Source organism: Varroa destructor, unplaced genomic scaffold, assembly GCF_002443255.2.
Source record: "Varroa destructor unplaced genomic scaffold, Vdes_3.0 BEIS01000007.1, whole genome shotgun sequence".
Taxonomy (NCBI): domain Eukaryota; kingdom Metazoa; phylum Arthropoda; class Arachnida; order Mesostigmata; family Varroidae; genus Varroa; species Varroa destructor.
Genome location: NW_019211460.1, coordinates 26,900,708 through 26,919,453, shown reverse-complemented (window position 1 = coordinate 26,919,453; position 18,746 = coordinate 26,900,708). Strand labels below are relative to the sequence as shown.

Below are 18,746 nucleotides of genomic sequence, written 5' to 3'. Positions count from 1 at the left end.
CGATATATATCGTTATATATAAAAACTTTGAAAATGATCTTAATATGTTCTAAATTACTTACGTTGCTTTTAAATATATTTTACTTATTCAAGAACCTCTCAACACTAATATTATTATAGCGTGGATATTTTTTATGTATACATTTGTAAACGTAAAGCAAGCATGTGAGCGGCTGTATCGCGTAATAATAAAAAAATATATATATACCGATTGGAGCATTTAAATTCCTATAAATATGAATCAATAAAATATATATGTCAATAAATGTAAAAACAAATATATATCAATAAAATTTTGTTCAAGAATTACTTATGAGGCAGTACCTAAAACAAATATGTCAGTGAATTTTTTTTGCATATAATAGAAGTGAAATTTCTGATGGTTATGTCTATTCAATATAGCCATCATTTTTTGCAATCACATTCTCAGTTTAGAACCAAAGGCAAACCAAAGGTTCCAAAACAACAAAGACCTAAAAAGTTTAAAAGGGGCAGAAAAGAACAGAGACTTTCTAAAAGATAGTCCGCTAGAACTTGTGTGGATGGCCCAATTAGCAGTTGAAATTCTACTCTTTCGAACGGCCGTTAGCCTTGTATATTCCGGATAAAATTCCAGATGTAACGAAAATTAATTCTCAGGCCATTTTCGGTAAAAAATCTAAACTCTATTAAGGATCTTTCGGTTTTCCTCTTAAAAATCCTTCTTGAATTTCTCAGAAACCGCTTGGAAATTAGCAATCAGGTGAACAGTGCATTTCGAGCAAAAAAATAAGTTTTGTGCAAAAAGGGGAATCTTGATAGGAGTTATTCCCGCGTAAATACATTTAATAATACCTAATCTTTGTCCATATACCGAAAACTATACTGCTTTCCGCCATGATAGGTTTGCTGTTTTAATTATATAAATAATTAGTTCTTTTCTAGCACCAATAATAGCAAGCGAGCACATGTCCCACCCTATACATATATGTCATCTGGCTTCGGGCCTATTTACATTTCAAAGCCAAAAATAAAGTTTAATAGATTTATTATGACTTAATCCTAATTATAAATGTATCTATCGTACTTGATTGTATCTTGATTGTATTCTACAACAAATAGAACATGTTTATTTAAATGGCTGCACCTAAGACATAAGCGCATCATTTGTGAGGTTAGTAGTCAAGCCTTTACTAGAAAAATGAAGGTACACATAACTAGAGTCCCACCACATACGCTATATATAGAGTGATATGATAGAATTTGCATTTCAACATATTAATTCCTGCTATCTGTGAATCAACCTTTTAAGGTTAAATGCTCGTAAATACTTGTATAAGCAAATAGAATGTCTCTTCTTAACAGCATCATTGACTACCATGATTGCTCCGTATACTCCGTATACGTTGAAACTAAGCCAAGCGAATAGACCACTTCACAATTAATATTAATCATCGTAGACAAATCATACCAAATCTTACGTAAACATTAATTCTGCCTAAGTTTTCTGTTTAAGAAACGGTAATCTTATAAAATATTCTCCGATTGATTAACGAGGTATAATTCAAGCGAATTAACAGTTTGTCGTGCCATATCTAGATCTAACAGCAAGGATTGTCAGGCAAAATTTGAAACACGAATCTTTCCTTGGGCTTATCATGATTTAGCTGGAGTATATACTTCTTTGTCAGTTGCTCTCATTCTGCCCATGTGCTCGATCTAAACAGTAGAGGAATAGCTATACGGGTAGTCAGATTACCCCCAATTTTAGGTTTTTTAATACAAATTTTCGTTTATTGAATGTAGCCTCTGACGATCATTTAATGTAATAACGATCATTTGAACAAAGCGCTTGTGTATATGTCGAAATACGCGCCTAACTCGTATATTGGACTGACTAGTCATCATTGTCAAATTGGCTAATACTAATATTATTAATTTCATAATAAATTCTCTAAAACCTGAAAAAACTAAATACACCTACCAGAAAGTGTCCTCCTGCTAAGTTGACACCGTGCTTGCTTCGCCAAATTGGTTGTTACATCTTTTACTTCCCGTCGGTATCAATGGTACATTTGTTAAGCCAATTATTAGTTAGGCTATTAAAGTAATAAGATTAAACCCTACAGCATAACTGGGCCCACTTCAGTCCCTCGCCTGAACCCATGAAGGATAGATTTACACTGCCAAGTGTCAGCCATCTAGCCTGCGTATCTTCCTGTTCTCAACCGAGCTTTTTTCCTCACTTATATGACATGGTAACCAATATCAACAAAAATTAATACCAGTGGCACGGTAATACAAAATACCCAGAACCTAATTACCAACGCCTAAGTTTGAACCGGCGATGGCCGCATGCTCAGGGCTGCACTAAAACGCACAGAAACGCACTAAAAAACCTATATTAACCACCCAAGCCACGCCATGCTTATCTATATTCACATACACAGCTAACACAATGTAAAAATCAGTAGTCGTAATGTTATTAATTATTTATTTATATATAAGTTTTTCTCTGTTTGTGCTTCTATATTCTTCCACTAGGTTATACTTTAATATTAAAACATTTCTCTGCCTATACGTTACTATACAATATTGCAATTGCCTAAATGTGTGTCTATCCGTATATGTATGCCAGAATTCTACGGTTTAGATAAAATTACAGAAGGGCATTTATTTATCCAAAAGATCTTTGGCTTCGTTGATTTTTGCTGCTAAATAGGGGCTGCCACCGCGATCGGGATGGTTAAGAAGCATAATCCGCTTATGGGCTTCCTGAGGATAATTAAACAGAGAACGCAGCGGCAATTAGAGTTAAGCAAAAATTCTATGGAATAAATAGGTGAATCCCATTAGTAATAACAATAGGTAACGGTTATATTTACAATGATAATAATAGTTAGAGCATATTATCTAAAGCCTGAACCGATTACCAGATCAAAGACGTAATTATATGAAAATATCTTAAGTTACGAAACTGGAAACAGATAGAAGGTACCAAGAAGAAAACGGACTAATTATGTGCACTAAATTTAGTAAACGACTTCAAGACCGAACGGCTGGTTTTCTCTAAAAAGGCTCTACGGAACTACCTTCAAACATTCGTTCTGGCACGTTGAAGCCTATTAATTGCAAAGACTGTGCCATTAGAAAAGAGCTAAAAACTTACTATGATCTACTAGATACAGAAACATTGGTCCGCTGTTCAAGTTAATCACCATAAAGGTCACTGAATCGTTACGTATTCTCGTTATGCTATTGCCTGAGGTGTCCAGCGTGCAATTCGTACCCTGACTGCGTCTATGGTTATCTTACACGACATTTACATTTTCTCTGATAGCCATGTCAAAGGGTAGGTTTCTAAGAACCTAGATGTGTGTGCTGTTAACTGCATGAATATTTACTTGCATGAATGAATTAATCAGCTAATTAAAATACTAATTTAGTAATTATACCGGTTATGTATCAAGCTTGCCTAACAATAAAAATTAGTTTCAGCTAAAATTTCATGACAATATCAAATTGTACAGTATTTGACTGGGATCTACGTTATCACAACGAATAACTTTGAAATTGAATATGCCACGAACGAACGAACGGACAAGTTAATAAAGCTAATTTACACGCAAGTTGAGGCTTTGTTGGACCCGCAAAGTTAACTTCAGGGCAGATCATCTAGAAAGCCTTTGGGTCTAGTTATTGTCACTAAAAATTTACTTTCTTAAGCTTAGGTACGTAGCTGTTGATGCCAGTCGATAGATCAGAAAACTAATTTTCAACTAAATTTTCGTATAAATAAAGCAAAGTGGTAAGTTCCACTTTTTCTTACCTTTAGTTTAGCCTTGCTGACGGTAGGAGGAACCCCGAGAATCAGGCAAGCCTCGCGTTTAGACATTTTCGCCTCGAAGCCACCCTTGTGGTATTTCGTATCTTGCGCCAATTTATCCAAATTAATTTTGAACTCCACCTTCGGTAGCTCTTTCATCTGTCGTTCTATTGCTTTACCTGAAGAAGAGTATTAGGAATTCGTGCTCTTTTGGTATATTTGGGGGTAACTATTAAAAGTGGTACACTCTAAAGGTTTTTATGAGAGCTTTTAAGGCTGAATTGGAACAAATATTTTTTATATTTTAAAACAATATTATTATGCGGAAAATGTGCCACTTTGATCAATGACCTTCTGAATTTTTTTTCGTAACAGTGTAATCTCGTCGCTATAGGACTTGTAGGAAAAAAATTATGATAATTTCTGCATCTATCTATTTAAACCTAGCTAACACTACTAAAGCAGTCCTGCAGATACTGAAACAGATGATGATACTTTGATGCGATAAGACACAGGTCATACAATAAACATACTGAACCTTAAGCCAGGTGCTAGAAATGTATGTGGTTTAGTATTCCCATTGTAGAAAATATGGAGTTTCTTTAGTTTTGGTCTATTTTTTTCAGTGACTTCTTGTAGTCTTGTTAGTTATAGTATAAATTCAAATCAATCGTTTTACTAGACGGCAGCGGCTTACAATGCGCGACACCTTGTCAATGCCGTTAAATACATGACACCATCTCCTTTGGTGTCACTCCAGGCGTCGCCACAGTCTAAAAAACCTTTCGTTGCTTTGACGATGATCCATTCTGCACATTATTGTCATATATGATCTACTAAAATTTACCCGTAATCAACCGCTTTAGAAATGGCTTGATCTCGTTGCATTTCTGTACAGTTTCGTAGAGGTAGACACGATCGAGTAAATCGTTTTTCGTCAATTCGTGTGGCATCCAAATGTCAAGTGTCTTTTTGTTCCGTCAAATGGTTTAAGACTGTTTGGTGGTCAGTACCTTGGCCTTTGTCAATATCATAGCCAATCGCGTGTCAACTCTCGCAACAATTTCCGCAGTTATTATCGCAATTAGTCGGCTACTATGAGGAGCATCTTTTACATGTAAACTCTCAGAACGAGGGCGACTGAACCTTCTTTAAGCTTTTTCTTTCCGATAACTTATTTTGACCATAGATAGGACAAATTTCTCTTTGCCTTACATTAGCATTTATGACTTTGTTATTAAAATCGTAAAATATAGCAAATTTTAGAGAAATTTCGCGTATCTTCAAAGCGATCTATTTTAAGTTTGAATAAATTCCAACATTTGCGTCTTAACATTACTATTGTCGAATCTCGACTTTCAAATGACAGCAACGCCGACGCGACTCATATAAACTAAGTTAATTGGCTTTAAAGCCATAATTTTACACATATATATATATATATATATATATATATATATATAGCAAAGAGCTTTTGTTTACTGTTTTCCTTTTTTTTTTTTGTTACAACCGTCTTGTCGAAGCTTAGGAAAAATTGCTTCTTACAAGAAAACTATTTTTAAATATACATAGATCTGACGTGTACGATAAAAACACGACAAATGAGAGCAGTACGCAGCAATAGCATGCTTGATTTCAAAATGACATCGTCGATCTCAGGGACGCACTCCTCTAGACCTTTTGAAATCGTTAAGGATTACCGTGAACCTCTTTTGAAAAGGACAATTACTAAATGAATTTTTCACATTGCAAGGTCGTTGAAACTATAGTATATGCCTGACGACAAGACTTTAAACAAGTGTTTCATTCGAGCTTAGACAATTTTTTCCTGTCTGTGTTGATTCGTCTAAACTTAATAGCACTAAAGGCTCGATTTTCGTGAAGCACACATTGCATCAGTCATCTAATTGTAAGTTCCGTATACATGTGACCCTGGGCCAAGTTAACTAGATATATCCATCTCCCTTAGGTATATGAATACTACATACACTTTAATGCACACATTGCACGTAGGAAATGCACAAGACCGGGATGAGGTAACTGAACTGCCACTTACCCCAAAGTGGTCTAGCTCGCATGATATAACGGCCTGTAAAACCTAGTGCTGTCAGAGCAAGACCAGCAGCTATAACTGAACTCATATTAATTTCAGTTATTTCTGTGTAAAATCAACCAAACCGCGTAAACTTTTGCATCGAACACACGATTTGATCGCGTGTGGAGAAGATTTTGTTATGGTCTGTAGTTGATGCCGGCACCGCAAGGGGGCGCTACGATGCCGCACGAGTTTTCCCGCACCCAAATGATTCGTAACTATAGATAATTATAACTGAACGGTTAATCCAAGCGTCAACTGTATTCAATTCTAAACAAAAACACGCCTATATCTGTCAATGAAAATAACTGTTAATACTAAAAAGGTTGTTAGTTTCTATAGGGCCACGTTCCGTAAGGATAGCGACAGACTGGAGCAGCCGCTCTTTCTGAAATGTTCGAATTAGTCACGCGTAACTAACAAACAATTACCACATATAGTTGTTCCTATATTTACGACCAGAACTTACGATTGCCATATACAGGTGACGTAATATATAGTGGTAACATAGACAAAAATGGTGGCCGGCTCAATGGATGTAGCAAAACTGCTCTCTCGAAGTCAGGTGGCGGACATGCTTTTGAAAGAGCTACGAGAAAAGGTAGCCCGCTTACGCCAGCAAGGTAAACTGATAACACACGTTAGTGATGCAAATGCTCTATCCTAGTGAAAATATCTTAACGTTGACTTTACCTAGGATTGCGTTCGCTTATTTTGTTTAACTGGCCGACTCACATGTAATGTTAACTGCTAAATTAGAAGGTAATACAGGTCTCTGCAACAACACAATAATAACCGTTTGTCCGAAACGCTAAAACCCAGCGAATTGTGATTATTGTTTTGTAATACTTATTCTTGCCTGTTCTTCATCATCCGCATCATTTTTCAAATACCTAGTCATCACAGCAGAGGTCCAACGTCTCACCAGTGAAAACGAACAGCTTTCCCTGCAATGTGAAGCGTGGCGCCAGCGACTAATCAAGGCCGAAACGGCTAATGGAAAAAAACAGGTAACTGTCAATAATTAGTAATTCTTTAACAGTGTTGTGTAACACTCTGTAAGGCACACACAGGGTACTAAAGGCTAACAGGTCTCGTTGATAAATTCCTGAATAACAAGCAAAGAATTTATGGGTACCATTATGCTTGAACGTATGCTCGCATATTGTTTTAAAATATTGACAATATGCGCAGAAATGACGCATGGCAGAGTAAACTGAGTTCGACCTTCGAGGTGGATGGGGTTCCTATAGAGTTGCGCAACGTGTTGTTTACTCGTTCTATAGCTTCCGTAACATAGATTCGCTTAATTAGTGTTTGATCGATGATGTGGAATGCAGCTTTATTGGTGTACCGTTATGCACTGTTCACTACTGCTACTACATGAGTTTCCTTGTGTTATTTCAAGTATCCTTTGCCAACACGCTGTAACTCAACCAACACTGTTGCACATGAGTCGAAAACACCCACTACAGTTGAACAGTCGAAGAGAGAATCATCTCAGTTGGCGGCAGAATCGGAAGAGACAACTCCAAAGAAGAGCAAAAAGGCTAACGAGGTCTGTACTCTTATGAACATTACTTGTCGTGGTAATATAGACACTTCATAACCGTTTAAAAGAACGCGCTTATAGTTTTTTTGTCGATACAGAAACAACGTTGCAATTCATTATTCCTTCCTAAAATTATACACAGATATCTGATAAGTTCCCTAAAGCCAATCCGTCTACTCCAGTGGACTAGAAGTTCGACCACAGCATGTAACAACTGGATCAAACTTTTTTCTGTTTTTATTTTAGTCTGCTAAAAAACCCAATCAAAAGGATTCAAGCAAGGAGAAAAACGTAGACAAATCTACGAAGGAAGCTGCTGATTCTGTTTGTGTATCGCAACTGGATCTCCGGATTGGTCTCATTAAACAAATTGAGAAACATCCTGATGCCGATGCTCTCTATCTTGAGCAGGTTGATGTTGGTGAAGAAAAGCCGCGCACGATTTTGTCAGGTTAGTCATATAAACGGGTGTCATTTTTGAAACCATAAAACATTTGACCTACAAAGCTCTATTTTTTTTTATCGTAAACGATAAAATATTCATTCAATCAGTCGTCGTACAGATTTAGCGACTACTTTGCTGAGAAACCCTGAATTATCACAGCATATTTAGTAGGCAGCGTTACTTACGAGGAATTATGCTGCGTTGGTGCAATGTAGTATGAGGTGTGTGGATAGGGTGAGATGACGCAAATAACTGCAGGCAACCTTTGTATACAGCATGTAAATAGCCTTATCAATTTCATAATGTTGGATCCGCTCGCGATTACAGGTCTAGTGAAATTCGTTCCAATCGGAGATATGCGGGACCGAATGGTAGTCGTGATGTGCAACCTAAAGCCAGCCAAAATGCGTGGAATCCTTTCGGAGGGGATGCTAATGTGCGCATCTACACATGAAAAAGTTGAACCTATTCGGCCCCCTAAAAATGCCGTTCCAGGTGACAGGTAGGCCTTGTGTATGCTCATAGAAACCATTTTCTTTCTATTCTCATGTTTGTGGTTTAAACCCGCGATCGTGTTCAACCCAATGTAATTTTCAGGGCTCTCACAGTTATGCTTTTGTATGTGCTTACTTCAGGCAGATTTCTCTAAAAAAAAAAAACGTTTCCTCCAGCCAATATATTCATTCTTTTCATAAGCAAGAAGTAGTGAAATACGTTTGCATTTATTTACACAGCTCACGTATCGAATCAAACTTTGCCGCTGCTTTCATCTGCCTTTTTCAGAGTTACATGGGTAGGTTTGCCGGCTGAAGGTTACCCCGATCCAGAACCCGTCCTAAACCCCAAGAAGAAGATTTGGGAGAGGATTGCGCCCGATCTTAAAATTGATGAACAAGGACACACTGTTTGGATGGGACAGAAATTAGAGATTCGGGGAAAGGGACCACTTCTAGCTGATACGCTGAAAGGTGTCAACGTCAAGTAGCTATGATAGTGATACGACATCAGGGCATACAGAAGCAACTTTTCCGTATGGTACAACCTCGCACTTTGAACGCGCAATTCTCATCTTATGCGAAGGCAAAATAGGACTGTTGTCAAGAGAAGCAAACGGTTCTGTTGCCGTAACAAACCACTGTTTGAATATATAAAGGTTAACTTATGTTGTCAAAAAGATCGTCCATGTCAGTAATCTTAGTTTCACTATATCGCTCATTCGTGAAGTTTCTCTTGAATTGAAAGATGCTCTGCGCGGTAAATACGTGGAAGAGTTACCGATGCGAGTCATTCTACCGCTGGTTGCGGGAGCAATATCCTAGGGGGAAAAATAGGGGAAAGATTACTAGATTTGCCCTAGCACTATTCGCAATTGCGCATATGCAGAATAGGCTGAATGAATGTAGTTTGAAGCTAAAAATAAACCATAACAGCATTAGCACAAATGTCTTCTTCTATTTATTTACTATAACATAAAATCTAGTATCTCCCTAGTGAGAGTCAATATAAATAACGTTGTCGTTTCTATGTTTTCCATGATATGATCACATTATATATAAAAAAAAAATAACACATGAAACGCGGTTAGAAGTTGAAGTGCAATATTTTCAAAAAGAGTTACGCATCGCGTTTAAGCATAAGCACCAGGTTTTAACAAACCTACTCCGTCAGCTACTGTACTGGTGTATTAACTAGATAAAATAGGTTTCTTTCCGTCGCTTTCTATTTTCTTCGTAAATACGTATTTCAATACGTCTAAAAACATGAGCGATATCAACAATAAATTGTCATCTTGATGTTTCTATGAAGCAGAAGACTTGTTTAGTTTTTCAAATTGTTGTTGCTACGTAAAACTAGTGTGACTTACGTAAAACTAGTAAGGAATATAATGAAAAAGCTTTTGGGTGCTATAATATGCCAACCCTAATTTATGTGATGAAAAATACTAGAATGTCTAAAGAGGAACAAGTTTTTTTCAAAGAGCTCGGCCTATCATGGCGTAAATTGATTGGCCTTTCTAACTAGCGTATATTACACCGGTTTGGACTCGCATACATTACGTAACACAGATGAAATAAAATAGGTTTATGTTTAAAAAAACGAAGTAACGTGTACTTTCATTAAATATTTTTTTTCTACCCAAAAGTTTGATATGATTAAAAAGGCCTAGGGGAAGCGAAAGAAGAGGTTACCTAAACTACTATAGAAGCTCATAATTCATACTTCTAGGCCATCTAGTTGTTTATTGAAATCGCGTAGATACAAATAGTTTCAGACCAAAAATATTGTTGGTCACAATTAATAAACATAGATTCTGTTGTCGTAGAATAGCATTCTGTTACATCGAGAGCAAAAGAAAGAGCGAGAGCGGAAGAAAAAGAAAAAAACATATGAGTTGAAAGCGCTAACATTCTCACAGGTGTTGTTCTAGTATTATGATGTTAATTGTCGTGTGTAGACGATGTCTGGTAGAAATGCCGAAAAGGCACCCGCGTCGTGGCCCGCGTTTATCTCAGGCACCGACTAGTTTCATGTTCACGTGTCTGCATACGCCTGATTCCCTTTTGATGGATCCAACGACTGTAGTTGAAGGTACATCATCAAAAGGAACTTCTATGATGAGGTTTATCGTTTTACTAGCCGTTTATTTTATACATTTCGCATTGCGCTGTTTAGCTGCTCAGTATCAATAAATTAGACTTGGATAACACATATTGAGTTTGGTAAAAGCGTTCACGTTTGGTATTAGTTTCGGCTAGACTCATCTCTATTTACCTAGCATGGTGACCAACCGCTTACGTGTCCATCTTGCGCGATTGCAGAGTAATATGTCCGTTAATAATAACGTCATTAATCAATTCTTCATTATTGGATTATATCGCATATGAATTCCTCAGCACACCGTTTCCCTCTATTGACAGTTGTGGCGATCAATTTTGGCTATCCAATCTAAGAGAAAGCTATTGAGGTAAGAGTACATTTCTTAACTTCAACCAGAATAAGTTATATTCTATATATATCGACCATATCGGCTAAGTTTTGCAAAGATTGCAGAATGGTTTGAAATAGCTCAGTTAGTTGAACAAATGTTAGATATGTACAAGCGGTGTTTGTCGTTTAAACGAAATTGATGAAATCTGGTCTCAAAATTCCGCACGCAGAAAGATACATGAATTGATTTATAGCAGACGTAAAACGTATACCAATGTGTGCATATTCTTGAATACTGGAATCGCTGAACAAACTTCATATTTGTAACCCATTTCTGTTAACTATTCTGAGAAGAGACACTATTTCGTCCTCGTAACTTTTCCAACATTGTATTGCAAGATTTAATTAGATTGAGAGAGATAGATTTTGTTTCGATCAGAGCGGCTTTCAAATTAAGCACGATTCTATGCAGCAATTACGATCGTACATTATAATTAAAGTCCTGCTCACTCATAAAAGTCATATTTTTCGATATATATATGTATATATATAATGTTGAAAGTGGTTTTTCCTCAAAAGCTCATCCGATAAATCTCCCCTATGATATCTTAGCGGGAAATAAATTTTCTCAATTCACTTATTTACTAGTTACGTGACTTGGTCGTCTGTTGTTATCATTCGCAATTCCTATTACTTTGAAAGTAAAAAAGTTCGAATTCAGTTTTCTCAATGTCAATATTCTTGTTTATGTATATTTACTTCAATTATTCCTGTTGCTATAATTACTACAGTAATTTAATTTTAATTCAATACAGAGAAGATCGTATAATTTGCCCATCTCACGACCCATCCAGTTGCTTAACGAACCAAATTGCTGGATGAGCGAACATACAAGCTATAAAGGCTCAAGAGCGACAGCAGCAATGCAACCTTCCGTATATCCAACCTTTACTGAATTTATTATCCACTTGTAATATGGTTGGTTTGCGTGTGATTAGCGCTTCTGGGGCATCAACTGTGACACCGATACTCCGGCGCGAGATGCATAAATAGGACAAATACAGATCACTGATCTAGGGGTCGAATGAACACAGTTGCTGCCAATGGCTCTTCCTGCGATACAATTCATTACTGCAAGCGAAGTTCGCTGAGCGTTGAGTTCAACTGAGTGTGGTATTGCAGGCGCTTTGCTTTAAAAACACTCTGTGCTTTGGCTTTAGTCGATGGGGTTTCACTGATAGAGATCTGTATCGATAATATATAGGTGAATAGTCCTGTCTTGCGTTTTTCCTATATTAATTAAGAAGGAAAAAAAGTGGCCTGAATTATTGATATTTATTATTATAGTTACGTGTTACAGATGCACTCCATTTAGCAGGAGCTGCCCGCCAGCTAAGCGAACGCCATAATGCAGAAATGATTATCAAAGCAATCTTTTCCACACTAGATCCGTTTGAAAAAAAATTGAAATGTTAAAAAGGCCAAACCTGATGAAAATAATACTATGGGTACGATATTTTTTTATTAAATTAACATGCGTATGTGAGCGTTGCGAGTCTTGATGAGTGCTTCAGTATAATTTAGACAAGGCACATTGGCTTCGGTTAACTGGAACCTTTGCAAGTAGCGTATGCCCTTTACCGGGAAAATTGTAACACAGTGTGCATGTTTGTTGATTTGCTTGCTTCTGGTTTTCCAGAATGCGGAATCCCTTGCCGTTAGGCTTGCCTTGATTTGAGAATGGCCAACGTATTCGAGGAAGTTGCGGAACGTACGACAAGACTCAACCAGGTAATACGCGCTTTTGATACAAATTCGGTTTAAGTGTTGAGTTAATTTTAAGGATGTTGTGTGCTCGTTGAAGATATGCGATTAACATTTGTCCGAAAGGGTTTATGTTTACCCCTTTGTTTATTAAAGTCTATTAATTCTCAGTATGACCCCAGTTTGAAACGAAGTACCTAATAGATAAAAATTACGTCGCTATTTAATAAAACATTTAATTATTTCACATAAAATGTGAGGCTCAAGAAGGCAAACGCACTTACTCTTATTTTTCTGTAGATACCCATGGCTATGAAAAAAACAATTTTTTTTCCGTTTTTTTTCGATTTCTTCACATCATTTTCAGTTGTTCAGGGAGCTTTCTGAAGCTTACTTCCCAGCAGAGCAGGTTTCATCAGTTGCATGCTACAGGTTAACGGAATCGCTTGGAGTTCAGGTGCGCGGTACGCCCTCTGATTCCACCGTCGTTTCGACATTGGCCGGGGAGGTGAAAGCACATTATAGCGATGATGGCCTGCTAAGCGCTCAGATCAAACTCTTTCAAGACCCTGTACCGGTTCAACTAACATTAGGCAATGCACCGAAACTTTTCCTCGAATCTCGGCGCGTACAAAAAAAAGCTCTACCAGAGCTAATCAAAGCAGACTGCTGGAATTATATTGTCCTAGACAAAAGTTGCCTGAAACAGATCCTCAATATTGCGGGAGGACACAAGGTAGTTCACCGTGGTGACGTCACATTTTATTTTGACGAATGTTTGGAGTGGCTGATTGAAGATGGCGTCAACTCGTTGAAGGTCTTCGGCACATCACTGAAACACGGGCTCCTTAAGGATGTTCGAGAGAAGGTCAAGAACGCTGTTCCAGCTATTGAGGTGGATAAAGTGAAACGGTGTCTCGAGAAAGAGATCGAACTTCTTCAAAGTGTTGAATATAGATCGTTTACAGCCGCGCGTCGGTTATTAATGGCATTGGAAGTCGAAACCGATCTCGCTGTTCAAGAGTTGATTGGATAAGTTTGATAGTGATGTGAAAAATTGACGCGAGCTAATCAGCAGGGATTCCAGGAGAAGTATATCTGCGTGGTTTTTCTAATCAATCAAAATAACATGACGGTATAGCTCGCTTTTTTTAACTCTCAGACCGGAAAAATGAGTCGTTTGGAGGTAACTGCGTTTGTTCTTGGCTTCTTGGACCTGTTCGCAGTAAGCATGATTATACCACAAATAGCAATCAATTTCCGGAATAAAGGCTATTCACCGTTTGTGTATGGACTGGCGGGAACAACGTATGGTAGCCTTCAGACTATAAGTGGACCCACTTTCGGAGGTTACAGCGACGTATATGGTCGTCGAAAATGCACTCTCTTAGCGTTCTACCTGTCTGGTATTGTCTATTTGTGGTTGAGCCTTGTCGAAAGCATTCTTTTATTTTTTATAGCTCGTGCAGCCCTTGGCTTAGTTAAACATACCCAAACGATGCTTAAAGCGTATTTATGTGATATGACTCCGAGAGATGAGCACACAAGGATTCTAGGATATTTTCATGCTATATCGAGTGCAGGTTTCATCGTAGGCCCATTAATCGGAGCGCATATACGCAGCTTCGAAAACGGATGTGCTATTGCTGGCCTAATTTTTATTACTGCTGCACTAAGCGCACATTTGCTGTTGCCAAATTCAGTTCACGTCGTCGAGAAGAGCGACATGAAACGGAAACATGAGTCAATTGTAGCTCTTTTTAGAAGCATTGACTGGCCGCAATATTGGGACCTATTTAGTGGTCGCCTTGTATTAGCTACCGCCGTCGGCCTATATAAAAGCAATCTCAGCTATATGTTGATGCTGATGTACTCACTGTCGACAAAGGAAATTGGCTATATCACCTCTTTGATGGGGCTCGTTGCCGCAGCATCAGGCTTTCTGGTAGGTCCAATATTTACACGATTCAACAGGGACAGTTGCTACATCCTCGTCATTTGTAGTTCGATTCTATCGGTTAGCTTTGTCCTTCTCTACGTGTCCACCAATTTGATTCACATCGTGGTGCTGCTAATAGCGTTTCAACTATTCTCAAGTCTGGCACGAGCATTTGGCGTTGACGCCGTGCTAAGTCGCGGCGCAGCGAGTGGTATTGGAACTTTACATGGTGCCTTACAAAGCGTGAGTTCTGTATCACGTGGAGTTACACCAATCCTAGGTGGTATTTTGCAGAATGTGCATATGGAGCTGCCGACGCTCGTGTCTGCGGCTCTGGCACTAGTAGGCAGCATAATCTTTTTATACGCTTCAGTGTTGAACGATAATAAAAGAGGATTGAAGACTGACTAAACAATATTATTATGATTTACAACCAACAGTTATATGACGCGTTATGGAGGATTTAAGGAGGCCAAGCTGCGCATAAACAGCAGATGTCGCGGATAAAAACTACATCCAAGTACTTAAATGGCTCAAGTTAGGTAGTCGTTATCATGGACGTATAGGTTGCACATATATATTTATTGAGAGTAAGCAAAACCTGTCAGTTTTTGATGAATGATGTTGACTACGTGCTAGCGTAATGGGCTAGGTCTAGTTTATGAGCGAATCGAAAAATGCTTTTGCTCAGGGATACACAAATATAGAAAAAATTTGTTAATGTCGTGGCTGTTCGTTTGTACGTAACATTTAGCAGAAATGGTCTGTTCGTAAAAACTACGCATGGGTGTATGACTGAAGTTATAATATTCGACGAATGTAATATAAACAGATGCGAACTTCTTAAGCTTCATTTCATCACATAATGCAGCATTTGTCATTCGAACCTCTGTCGGAAGTTGAGCTATTGAACCGATATAAGTCTACAGCTATATGTGAAAACCCGATGGCAGCATCTAGTTTCCGAAAAGCCCTTTTTGTCCTGAATGTACCTCTTAGCTACAAAGGTTCTATAAATATGCGAAACGAGTGAACTTGCCTTACGATCACCACGTTAACAATGCAAAAAAGGGCCGCATTGCTTGTTCCGCGGCCCCGTGTATGATAGCCCAGCTAAGTTATGTTTACTAACTACTCCACAATTTTTTGAGTTTTTAGTGCCTAACCGTATAGGAGTGTATCACCTTCAACCAACAAGCAAAAAAAGACACTATAATAAATTGCTCTTAATATCGCTGTTAAACAGTTCAGAAACGGTGTTTGTTAACAGAAATATATAAATATAAAATTGTATGCGCCATAATGTTTTGTCGTGCGTAAAGTAATAAGTAAACTAAGCAGAACAGCACGCGGTTCTCTGTCAACGTGTGCGACCAAGTTTTGCTGTTATAGTGCATTTCAAAAAGTACTCGCATTGCCTTAGCGTTGTACCTCGTATCGGATGGTAGGTATCCATGAATACATTTTACAAAAATACTTGCTTTAGAAATAGATAGAACTGAACTCCAGAGAACGACAAATAAGCTTCAGCTGGAGTGTGCATCTGAAATAAGTAGATAAATGGGCACCTCAATGATTACCTGTATGTAATGACGAGAATATCCTTTTGTTACTTACAAGGGATTGCATCAATAAAAATGAACAGTTTCAAAGATCTGTATTTGATTTGCTTTGTATTTATCAATAGTACACCTATGGAACTACGGAGAATTACTAAAATTCAACATTATTCAAGTTATCGTTTGTGGAAAAAAAAACCATATTTAGATCGCTGCATGAGCAACACTGACCATAATCCTGAACAAAACTATTATGTATGAAAGTCTCAATTCAATTTGAGTCGCTCAAATTAATGCCTTGTAAAAATAAGTATAATCATACTATCTTAAGTGCTTTATAGAAGAAGAGGCGATTTGTATAAAAAGTAAATCTTATTTTGTGTTCAAGTTAAATGTTTTGAAATTTATTTTGTGGAATGTTAAAAAATTTGAAGACGTTCTTCAGTCTGCAAAATCGCAGCGATTTTATAATGGGTTGCTACTTCAGCTAGAAACATGACTACAGGCAGAACCGTGGTGTATTTGAACCCTCAGAACAATCGATCCGTAAATTTTCAAACGAAGTGCATTCGAAAGGCAGAACTTGAACTTACATACGTTGTAAAAACTTCTAGATACTACGTTCATTCCGAAGAAATCGCCTGGTGCCATTCCGAGTTATATTTATTGCTGTTGGTCTGTACCATATATGATACACGGCAGGTTAAACGAGTTGTCCGGTAATGCCGTGAAACAGCACCAAGCGGATTCCTAGATAAACTTTAGTCTTAAATTACTTTTCACGCTAAAGCATCATTGGTCTTATTTCCTCCCACCCCATTTTTCCATTTTCCCCCCACCCCCACCCCCAAGGTCATAACTTGGAATTTTATAATTATTTAAAGCAAGCGGAGGTAGGGCTTGCAGGGTCATCTGGATTGTTTTGCGTTAATCTCAAATAAAGCGCATATCATCTGTAAAAGTGGCGTGGAACTTATTTATGGACTCTTTGAAGTTGCTCCTATCGCCACTGAGCTTTTTGCTGCTTATTTGACATAGTCTGTGAAAAATAGAAAGAAATACAGTTGAAACTTCTGGGTATTCGGGTTAAATTAATATAAATTATTTGTGAGCCGCATGTATATAAAAGCAGGTATAAATAATTTAGTAAAGTTCACATATTTTGTACAGTATGTGTTGTTAGCGGGACTTAAAGCAGGTACTCCACCGTTATTTTTAAAAGTAAATATCTACATTATTTTGCCTATGTGTTTATTGCACGCACGTGCAAGTGTTTACTTGTCTTACCCCTTCAACTTTAACCGTTTCAAAGTTCCTACCAAACCATCCATTACCAGCATGGTCGGAAAAAAGCACATTTACTTTAAGGGCCTTACAAAATGTTCCCTACAGTATTTTACTTATTCTGATGAATGGGAACCTGCTTCTATTTCACCAGCAACCGCGCAGTGTATTAAACTGTCGATTTCGAATAGCTAAAGGCTATCTCGGAGCGACCAGCGCGGAGATATTGAACCAGAACGGATTTGCGTTTCTGCTCTAAACCTGTTTCCACAATGATGGTCGTGGTTTGATTTTTAAATAAATTAGCTTTTCTTTCGATATCAAGCTATATTATAGCTGCTATTATTATAGCGATATTATAGCTGCTATGAACTACCCGCTAAAATATGATCAATTTTCCGTCTAATGAATTCCGTCTGGTAGTTTTGCAATCGGTTTCTTGAAATGTTATAATTTTTCGAATATAACTTTCGAAGCTAGAGTTGTTTCCCAATCTGTCTGTAGTCTTGACACTAGGGTTGAGCTTGAATTCTCCTTAATCACAGCACTTTACTCACACGTTTATCCCACAGAATACAATATGACGTTTAAACGCTAACTGTCTGATAGTTAGCAAGCAGTCATGTCAATAGGCTTTTAATAGTTGGCCACCCGAGCGCTTAATAAATATGAATCGTTTTTCGTATTAAAAATATATGGGGCCTTGGCGTCTTCCAACGCAGTACTACTAATAGTAGCACTCGTGAAAATACGCAAATATGGGAGATCATTTAGCCAAATCTTGGTTACTCCAAACGGTGAGCTGAATTGCTTTAACGCGAATCCTGACTATTATAATTATCACAATGAATTTCAAATGCTACAGAAAATGTCGGTGGTTATCAAATTTGACAAACTCAAACAAAATTAAAGGTTGGAAAATTGTGGCTATTATTATTTTCCACTCACTGATAACTAACTTATAATCGGGGTGGTACGGTAACATAAATAAATCGGCAATAAACAGATAATGATATTAAATAACCTTACGTAACTTGTTAGCCCCTTCCTTTATCTTAATTCTGTACTTGGGAAAAGTCAAAAATGTATTTACTACGTCTATACGACCTCTAGGCTCCATTAAGCATTATTTCGCGCAGACTGCTTTTCAACAAACTAACGCAGCTTGCTATTTGTTATTTCGCAATAGAATTAATATAGATCACGAGAGATTTTCTGCGTTGCATTTACGTGAAAGTAGTTGTGGCTCACCAATGCATAGTACGGGCATTGATTGAGACAACTATGGGGATTATTATAAAGACGCTTTTTAGCAACAGAGTATCCTTTGTCCTGGCGCCGTTTTCAAATGTCATGGGGTGCAGTCGTTTAGGAG

The 18,746-nt window shown here is 37.7% G+C and overlaps 4 protein-coding genes across 13 annotated transcripts in view; 3 read left to right on the top strand and 1 right to left on the bottom strand.

Moving 5' to 3' along the window:
- Positions 1-2,456: 2,456 nt before the first annotated feature.
- The window catches only part of LOC111254601 (mitochondrial import inner membrane translocase subunit TIM14), a 21,570-nt gene continuing 5,280 nt past the window's right edge, over positions 2,457-18,746 (bottom strand). For 2 of the 4 annotated variants that reach the window (XM_086976221.1, XM_086976220.1), the window contains exons 2-3: positions 3,809-3,984; positions 2,457-2,754 (exon numbers count right to left, since the gene is read on the bottom strand). In XM_086976221.1, coding sequence (XP_086832347.1) covers positions 2,653-2,754; positions 3,809-3,984 — 278 coding nt within the window. In that variant the 3' untranslated portion in view covers positions 2,457-2,652. Of the gene's footprint in view, positions 2,755-3,808; positions 3,985-5,793; positions 6,054-18,746 lie in introns of those variants that run through there. The other 2 variants (XM_022815604.2, XM_022815605.2) reach the window with 2 other exon arrangements.
- On the top strand, positions 6,315-9,339 carry AIMP1 (aaRS-interacting multifunctional protein 1). Of its 2 annotated transcripts, none has more exons than XM_022815601.2 (6): positions 6,315-6,523; positions 6,798-6,910; positions 7,309-7,458; positions 7,699-7,903; positions 8,225-8,399; positions 8,681-9,339. In XM_022815601.2, the coding sequence occupies exons 1-6, from the start codon at positions 6,418-6,420 to the stop codon at positions 8,880-8,882; spliced, it is 951 nt and encodes a 316-aa protein (XP_022671336.1). In that variant the 5' UTR covers positions 6,315-6,417; the 3' UTR covers positions 8,883-9,339. The 2 variants fall into 2 exon arrangements, with proteins under 2 accessions (XP_022671336.1, XP_022671337.1); XM_022815602.2 differs by having other exon boundaries at positions 6,523-6,662.
- LOC111254647 (uncharacterized) lies at positions 10,341-16,193 on the top strand. Of its 6 annotated transcripts, none has more exons than XM_086976216.1 (4): positions 10,341-10,486; positions 10,717-10,862; positions 12,525-12,616; positions 12,957-13,836. In XM_086976216.1, the coding sequence occupies exons 3-4, from the start codon at positions 12,566-12,568 to the stop codon at positions 13,623-13,625; spliced, it is 720 nt and encodes a 239-aa protein (XP_086832342.1). In that variant the 5' UTR covers positions 10,341-10,486; positions 10,717-10,862; positions 12,525-12,565; the 3' UTR covers positions 13,626-13,836. The 6 variants fall into 6 exon arrangements, with proteins under 6 accessions (XP_086832342.1, XP_086832341.1, XP_086832344.1 ...); XM_086976215.1 differs by having other exon boundaries at positions 10,370-10,517; XM_086976218.1 differs by having other exon boundaries at positions 10,417-10,486; positions 10,792-10,862.
- On the top strand, positions 13,761-16,193 carry LOC147754509 (solute carrier family 67 member A2-like). Its single transcript, XM_086976214.1, has one exon. It carries the CDS (start codon positions 13,761-13,763, stop codon positions 14,937-14,939), a length of 1,179 nt encoding a protein of 392 aa, XP_086832340.1. The 3' UTR covers positions 14,940-16,193.